This window comes from Gnatocerus cornutus, unplaced genomic scaffold, assembly GCF_029298725.1.
Source record: "Gnatocerus cornutus isolate USDA-ARS CGAHR unplaced genomic scaffold, icGnaCorn1.1 Chromosome12, whole genome shotgun sequence".
NCBI lineage: Eukaryota > Metazoa > Arthropoda > Insecta > Coleoptera > Tenebrionidae > Gnatocerus > Gnatocerus cornutus.
Genome location: NW_028275360.1, coordinates 1631425 through 1640693, shown reverse-complemented (window position 1 = coordinate 1640693; position 9269 = coordinate 1631425). Strand labels below are relative to the sequence as shown.

Genomic DNA, 9269 nt, shown 5'->3' with positions numbered 1-9269 from the left:
GCAAAAACTCAAAAATTGCTAAAAATTATAATTCTTAGGCGTCGCGACGCCAACCAAACCATGATAAAAACAAATTTTTGCGTCAGCTTCTAGAGCTTTGTCAACTATGAGCGTATGCAAATTTTCAAATTTGCAACTTTAAAATAAAAGACAATTTTGGGGGTGGACACAAGTGTAGCCGGACCCTGTATATTGTTGGCCGCAAAGGACAATTCAATTATATTGATACATTTTTTATTTACGCAGAAATTTATTAAACATGAATTGTAAAATCCAAATTGACCAAGAACTTGACAGGAAACGGGTGACAGCCGAACTAATTAGTTCTGTCAATTCTTTAAAAACAAAATTTCCTACTTATACCTATAAACGACTCCAGATTGAGTACTCTAAAGCGGCCAATTCGAAAATAGAATATTAAAACACCGAGTTTCATAAGGCAAATTTTAAGGCACGAATTCAAGCCGCGAGTTTTATAATGGATGAGTGCTTTAATGGCCTTATGAACGAAGTTTTTATACTATTTTTTCTAATTTGTTCTTGTAACAGAGCTATTTTCGCTATTTCCTCATTCGTTTTCAGTGCTGTAATATTCCATTTTGATACGCGATGTTATAATAGCTTTGTTTCCATAGCAACTTGGGAATCTTTAAAATACAAATTAGGAAATAGTATATTGTATAGAATTCCCAGTTTCTTAAGGTTATATTGCTTACGCTATTGTTGTGGAGTCATTCCTCTTTCAATAAGCGAAATTATCCAAACTACCCGCATCATAAATTAAAAATTCTTGCCTGGCTATCTAGTTTACATTTGGCTGTTTCCCCGGATTACAGCAGGCCTTTGATTTACAAGCGTCCCCATCATTTTAACAATGGTACAAATTATGGTGGGTGGCTACCTCTTAAAAAAAGTTAAATAGATTTATGGAGGCCATATAACCTTATTCCAATGGGAATACAATATAACAAGTGTTGAAAATGGAAGATTTCACACAAGTTTTGCAGACTTGCTTAAGCAAACGAGAGTAAAATCGAATTTTCAATTATCCAACCAAGGTTTCAAATTTTCAAATTTTCATCGTGTAATTCGTTTCTGTTTCAAATGTTATGTGAATTAGGTTTTGAGTACAAAAAACATCGTGTAAGTTCTGTCAATGTAAGTTGTTTTTTACCGTTTTTAAACAGCAGTCGTATCTGAGGGAAATCTCACTTCACTTGAAATGTCTTTAAGGGCTAGCACTAATTAATTACGTACGTAATCTTCTCATGTCAAAATTGACAAATGTCAAATTCTCGAGGAATGGTATCATCTTAAAATTTCCAAAGTTAATTCATTAACATTATAATTCTTAAAGAAATTTATTGGATCAATTCTTGGTGTTGACAAAAATTATCAAAAATACAATTTATTCCCTAACCCCAAATTTTCAATAGCAATGCTACCATCATCAGAGATGATTAAACAAAAAAACTAACAAATAATTCGCTCCTCTATTGTCATGTTCCTATATTTTTTGTGAATCACTAAATAAATTTGATGCAACCCAAAATTCCGTAAGAATCATATAAGAAGAGCTACATTTCTTATGGAACAAATTTTCATCTAGTGACCTTATATGGAACTTTTACGAAATTTTGTACTGCTGGTGGTGAGCAAACTGCTTCGAGTTTATCAAACTACAATAAAAGGTACATTAGGAAAAGCCAAAATTGCATCAAATCAGCAGTAGTTATAAGTTTATTATACAGGGTGTCATGAAAATTATCTAGAAAAGTTCTAGATCTTGATGCGTTCTAACCGGTTAAATTTTGTGTTTTTATTTCATAACCTGTTAATGATTTTTTTGAATAAAATTTTTGTAAATTCCCAAAATGTTTTACTTTATGTTAGACTTAATAGGTCTAAACACCACCGCAAATTAGTTTAGAATGGTCATTAATAAAATGTTTTACAAGCGGACTGATAAAACAGAGTTTTTTATGCTTTTTTGTTCTTTTAATATTGTAGCAATTCAATGGTAGGTGGGCGACTCGTCAAAATATAGGGGGAAAAATGAGTTTAAAGACATGCGATTTAAAAAAAATTATTAAGAAAAGTTGTTGCAAATGGTGAGTTCTCTTACCAGTTTAATTTTGTGTACTCATTTCCATAAAATCCTGTAATTATTAATAAAATACAACTAAAACATTTTTTTTTTATTATCGTCTATGACACTAAAATTGAAATTTTGAAATTTGTTTTTACCTTATACAAATTCTCACTTGACCGATTTATTGATGGCATCATCAGAAGGCCTGCTGAAAATTGTTGGTTTGTTAATTTTCGTTGCATTATAGTACTAAAACATTTTTGATTTTTGATTTTCATCTATGTGACTAAAATTGAAATTTTAAAATATGTTTTTACCTTATAGAAATACTCACTCGTTATGTTTTGATGCCTTAACGATTGATTGCTAAAAAAATGTTGAATAAAAAATCGTTAAAAATGAGCAACTTATTGTCCGATCGATTGAAGTCCATAAGCTCAATTTAGGCAACTCTGCAAGTTTAGGTACAACTAGATATTTACTATTTATCATAATTTATTGAACTGAATTCAATTTAACTTAAAGCTGTTGAAGGTGTGAATCGTTTGTTTGTATTTTCTGTACTTTACGATAAATCTGCTCTATGACGTCATTTTCGTGCTTGACTCGCTGCTCGAATGGAATAGCTAGAGGAGGCAAACTAATAATCCTATAATTTCGAATAAGGAGCGTCTTATTTAATTTTAATTTTTATTACAATTAATATAAATATTAACAACCCCGCTCTTTATAATTACAGCAAGGCGCGACTGTTTATTTTTTTGCTTGCCTCGCCTCTATCTTTTCAAACTTTTTTGAATTACGGCTCTTTTTTTTTGTCTGCGTTCTGGTCTTTGTTGACCTTGGGTCAATCTTCCTGTAACAAATTAATTACAAACATTTTTATAACTTTGTTCTCAAAGGGTTATGTTACTTATCGACGTATTTCTGGCCGAATTAATCTTAGGGGTAAAGAGGAAAAAGGTTGAACTTCTTGGAACCAAGCCAGATTTATAATTGTAATCCTCACTTCTTTCTGTTGTAACATTTTGCCAATAATAATTTTAATTTATTCATTTTTTTTAACACTACCAACTATTTATTTAACAATAATTTTTATTTCGTTTCTTTGAGACAAAAATGTATTCTCTCTTTTTAATTTTTTAAACACAAAATTAGTTGTCGCTACCTTATGAATGAGAAGTTTTCATCTAGTGACCTTATACTTCATGCGGGTGAGTTTAGTATAACTGATTACGACCTTGGCAAGTACAGTTGCGTTTCTAAGTGTACGTGTTTGTGGTTTCTCAAAACACGTGCGTTGTTAGGTGCTAAGTTTCTGCACCGTGTGTAAATAACTATTATTATCTACTTGACCAACAATAATAGGAATTATTAATTACTCAATAATCGCTGCGAATTAATAATAACTAAACGTTTAAAGTATTTTCTGTAGTTGGGTTTGTAAGCTGTCAAAGATAAACCAACACTACGAGAAGTTCCTGCATTATTGAATTTTCAAAACCGCCAAAATTTAGTAGTGTCTAGTTTTTCAAAACTCAAAATGGTCACCCCTGAGGTAAGTAAAATGAATCGAATTGCACTAATATCATAAAATCATAATTGGAAAAATTGGCGAAGGGTGCGACATCTATCGTCATTCGTCTGAAACGCCGAAAAGGTGAACAACAAAAACGGCCTGTTATTGAAAAGTTTTTTTGAACCGTTTTCGTTGTTGAATTTTGAAAATTAACAGTTTGAAATACTTTTACTTTGTGTCTAGGCCCTTTCCTGCGTATGACAAAAGTGATTTGTCGTTTTGTTTAGTATTTCAATGGTCAAATGTGTCATTGTTCAAGAGTAAAATGGCAAGAGATGTTAACATAACTAAACAAATCAGGCTCACTGACGCTGTTAAATGTTGGGAGAAGTCTTGTAGTAACAATTTGTTTCATGAGATATTGAAAATTGGCAGAAAACGCAGGCACTAAAAATATAAAATTGAAAAAGCCAAACACAGATACGTTGATGTTAGTTTATGGATTTTACTTGCAAAAAAAAATGTTGGAAAACATTCAATAGCCACAGGTGTATCATTTCCGTGACTATTATATAAATATGTAACTTTCTTTTAAAACCAGAGTCGAATTACAGAATAAAATCGTGAAGAACTATTAATCTGAACCGGCGTAAGTGCACAGCAGCCTTCTTTCAAATGTCCGAAGAATGCTTGTTTTTTTAAGATAATTATCTGCATCATAGGGCATTTTAAATAAACAAAAGTACAAATTTTTGTTGCTTGTTAGATACTGTTGTTCACCGTTAAAAGCGCCATTTTGTAGTTTTGTGGCGCCATCTATTGACACCCGAATAGCCCCCAATAATTGAGCGCGTATCATTGACTTTAACTAAATAACCTAGATGGTGCAAAGTACCCGCCATGATGTTCCTACTCACCAGCCATATTGGAAATAGTGGATTCAAATTTTTAGGCAACCCGCAATTTTCAAGTGTAATGTTTTACTCTAAGTTTAAATAAACGACCGAAAATAGTCTAAAGAAACATGCAAAATTTGATAAATTATGACTAAAGTTGTATACCAAACGGCCAAAATAATATACAAGAGCTTTAATTAAAAACTAGGTTTTATTTAACCATTTTAAAAAATTTCAAAACTCCTACAATTTTTAATTATTTTTATACATTAAAATGATACATTATACATTATAAAAACTACAGACCATTTAGTATTTACACTCATTATCATTGGATTACGATAAAGTAGAACTAGTTTATCAAAAATCAATTCTACAACATAGAAAAGAAAACAGACTACAAATAAATTATTATTTAACTCATTATTTAATCAATAACGACGTTTGTCAACTTATATTATGCTATCGTTGAAAAAACATGTTAGAAAAGTAATAATAACATTTTTTTACCTTTTAAAATGTAAAAATATTTTGCAATATAGGCAACATTTGATACGGCGGTGTATCAGATTTAAATCATTGCATACACAAATGCTATTTCCAAGATGGCCCATGCTAGGAACACGGATTTCTACCCCCACCACCAGCTTTTCACCGTCTAGGTCATTGACTTTAACTAAATAACCTAGATGGTGCAAAGTACCCGCCATGATGTTCCTACTCACCAGCCATATTGGAAATAGTGGATTCAAATTTTTAGACAACCCGCAATTCTCAAGTGTAATGTTTTACTCTAAGTTGAAATAAACCACCGAAAATAGTTTGAAGAAACATGCAAAATTTAATAAATTATGACTAAAGTTGTATACCAAACAACCAAAATAATAAACAAGAGCTTTAATTAGAAAATGCTAGGTTCTATTTGACCAGTTTAAAAATTTTCGAAACTTATCATTATCACTCCTACATTTTTTAATATTTTTATACAATATAAAAACTACAGACCATTTAGTATTTACACTAAAATAATAAATTAGGAACTAGTTTATCAAAAATCACTGGAAATTCTACGGCAGCAAAGAAAAGAAAACAGACTATTTAACTTGACTTTTACAAATAAATTTTTATTATAAAACTCATTATTTTAATAAATAACGATGCTTGTCAACTTGTGTTAATGACGTCGTCGAAAAAACATCTTAGATAAATTAAAATTACATCTTTTTTGCTTTTCAAAATGTAAAACGGATTTTGCAATATAGGCAACATTTGATACACCGGTGTACCAGATTTATATCATTGCATACACAAATGCTATTTCCAAGATGGCCCATGCTAGGAACACGGATTTCTACCCCCACCACCGGCTTTTCACCGTCTAGGTATATTATAACATGTCACTGGTCTAGGTATATTATAACATGTCACTGGCGCGTATGGTGTAAACAGCTGATCAAATGGAGTGCGGGCTCTACCGCCTGTACAGTATGCAACCTCCCACTCTGGAGGAGCAACAAACCATTTAAATACCATTGAAAGCGTTGTTTAGATGCCGTATTTAATTATTTTGACTGTGTTTTTACCATGGTTGAGTTGCAATCTTTTAATATAAATTATCTATACTGTCACTGAGTAGTAATTGTTTGTTTTGGGACACTTTTGGCGTAATTAGTGGTCCAAAAACGCCAACGAATGACGACTTTCCAAATTTGATATTTTAAAAATCGCAAAAAAAGTTACAGGTGTTTATCGCTTGACGATGAAAATTTAAATAAAATTGAAATATGTACAGATTAGACGAAAAATGATACAGTGCTTTGTACTTTAAATTAATAAGATTTTATCTTCCTTAATTTTAGAAGAAAGAATTTGAAAATGATACTTAATGGGAACTCAAAATTTAAAGTTGAAAGTGGTTAAAAATTGTGTAAGAGAGCATTGACAACATTGTATGTACTAAAGATTTCATGGCTCATTTTGGTTCGCTAATTCTTATTATGCATTGTATTACTGCTTAAAAGAACTGTATGTGATAAAATAAAAATTGGAAATTTCGTTTAAAAACTCCTCATTTGGTATAAATGAATTTAAAATTCGATTGTAAGCTACTTCTCTTAGAATAATACCTAACTTTTAGAGATATTTCTAACGCGAAGTAAATTACAAGAAAAAAGCTTTGTTCAAAAATTCCTAATAGATTGAATTTACCATATTTGTTGTATTAAGTATCGTCATGAATTTTGCAATATAAATATCCCTAAAATGAACTTTACGATTTTGTCAAAATTTAACTTAATATGCCAAAAATTAATAGAGCAACCAGCTTGTATTTTGGCTGAAATTAAACATTTACCGTTGACTGATCAAAATTATCATTAAGGCGATACATTTTAAGAAGTAGCAACCCAACTACAATACAAAAAATAATTAAATACTGCATCTAAACAACTCTTTCAATGGTATTTAAATGGTTTGTTGATCCTCCAGAGTGGAAGGTTGCATGCTTTATAGGCTGTAGAGCCCGCACACCATTATGTATGATTTTCAAGGAATGGAAGGTTTTAAGGTTTAATTTGATAGATCAGAGAGTCACGTACATGTCATGCAGCTTAGTAATAATTTGCAATTATTTCTCGAGATCTGAGTCTGCAGAGATAATTGATTTGTTAAAAAAATACGTTTCGTGCTGGCGGTTTAATTGGACCATTTTTTTTAATTAATAATACACAGGTGACCCAGAACTCATGACCCATAGAGCAAGGGAGGGTGCCGACAGCAATACAGCTGGTAAATTTTAAAACAAAATTCGACTAAGTTTAATAGTATTCGTATTTCAAAATACTAAGAATTGATCGTGAATGCTGGAAACAGCTTGACGTATTTATACAAAATTGTGCCTTTTTAAATCGGTAAATTTTTTATTATACCTGCATCATAATCCTAAATTAAAACACCCAAACGCGTGCAAAAGGGGTCTTTAAAACACTAAAGCTTTAAAGTTGTCTAGGTAACAAGAAATAGTGAAATGTCAGGACCAATTTTTATTTATAATATAAATAAACATGAAAATGACAATTACTATTGTTTGAAATTTCAAAGCCCGCCGCGTTAAGCTGGTTACTGTTGTTTGTTGCTTCTAATTTTAATTTTTTTGTTGGACGTCCATAGCTCTTGTTGTAGTTGATTTAGCAACCGATGTGTTCAGAACACCAGCAATGCGTTTGGAAACAACTATTTTGTTTGAAGTGGATTCTTCAATCACTCGAAGATTTCCATCCCACCTGACGTTTCAACTCATCGATGCTCATACCACTGTTTGCCATAATCGTATGAAGTTCGTCGGAAAGCATAACCAGTATATTTCTCAGCGTCGGGTAGATTCAGAATTAATCGCAGTTCCGCATGTTCTGCTAGCCTTTTAATATTTTCACTTATTTTCTGAACGGAGTTTTACAAACGTTAAAAAAATGTGCTTGTCAACATAAACAAACAATTGCTAACCGTCTCTACGAAAACGATTCACAAACAACATTTGATAATTTTATTGTGTAAATTCACATTTTTTCAAAGCTCCTAAAGGATTGTAAATGCATAGGTATAATAAAAAATAGCGTATAACACTCGTTTATAAGCGTCGTGCTCTTAAATTCGTCGTGGGTGTTTTAAAGGCTTGCTTATAAACTTGTATTATAATAATATTACTATTTTGCGTGACTTATTAGCTTCATATTAAACTAGTCTTATAAATAACTACTCTTATGAAGTACACGACTGAACTCTGATAAAAAAATCGCTTACCTTTCATTCCAAGAGATCCTGAAACGCTGCTTAAAACTAGACCGATTCAAAATAAATTGATATTTTTTCGCATTCTTAATAAAAATGTTTTTAGGTGGTTTGTAAAGGAATTGAAGAAAACAATTACACACACTATACCACATGGTATAACTCATATCGTAATATCAATATTGTTATGAGTAATGGAAGAACTCTACTTTCATATGCTGTCAGAAAAGGATGCCTCACAACTGTTAATTACTTACTAAAAGCCGGAGCCATCGTTAATCAAAAAGAATCGGATGGTGCAACTCCATTATTTCTTGCATTGCACCTGAATCGTTTCGACATCGTGCAAGCTTTGGTCTTGAAAGGAGCCGACATTAAGCTTAGAGATTCCTTTGATTCTCCTCTAACTATAGCCATACGATTGGGGAATTTGGAAATGGTTAAGTTCCTTATTGATAACGACGCTGACACCTCAGGCTGCGACATTGAAGATGCCATTCCTTTATTTAAAGCGATAAAAGAGAACAAACTAGAACTTGTTAATCTTCTAAGAAACGCTAACTCAAATGTTGTGAATGAAGAAAAGAACACTTCTCTCATTGCCGCCATCAGATATGATTCGAATCTGGAAACTGTAGAGAGTTTATTAGATGATACTAACTTGGATGCATCAGAAAACGAGAAAACTCCTTTGGCTTGGGCCGCCGAAAAAGGTAATGTAGACATTATAAAGATGCTATAACAACAGATATATCCAAATATCTCATTGATCAAAATGCCAACGTCTGTAAAACTGGAGAAGGCGGAATAACTCCTCTTTTATGGACAATCCTGGGTAAAATGTCTTTTAGACTATGGCGCAGAGTACATCGTTGACTCAGTCTTCCAAACCGCCATAGAAATCAAAAATCTGTCCCTCGTCAAATTATTGAAAGAAAGAGGCGCGACTATTCATCCAGAAACTATAAATAAATAA

General features: G+C 31.9%; 1 protein-coding gene across 1 annotated transcript; it reads left to right on the top strand.

Moving 5' to 3' along the window:
- The first annotated feature begins 8480 nt into the window (after positions 1-8480).
- LOC148166864 (inversin-like) lies at positions 8481-9269 on the top strand. Its single transcript, XM_088048398.1, has 3 exons — positions 8481-9006; positions 9042-9128; positions 9175-9269. Exons 1-3 carry the CDS (start codon positions 8481-8483, stop codon positions 9267-9269), a joined length of 708 nt encoding a protein of 235 aa, XP_087904524.1.

Coding starts and splice junctions, on each gene's coding strand:
- LOC148166864 (XM_088048398.1), top strand. CDS start 8,481: ATGAGTAATGGAAGAACTCTACTTTCATATGCTGTCAGAAAAGGATGC. Junction 9,007..9,041: donor GGCTTGGGCCGCCGAAAAAG/GTAATGTAGACA, acceptor CTATAACAACAG/ATATATCCAAATATCTCATT. Junction 9,129..9,174: donor TCTTTTATGGACAATCCTGG/GTAAAATGTCTT, acceptor TCGTTGACTCAG/TCTTCCAAACCGCCATAGAA.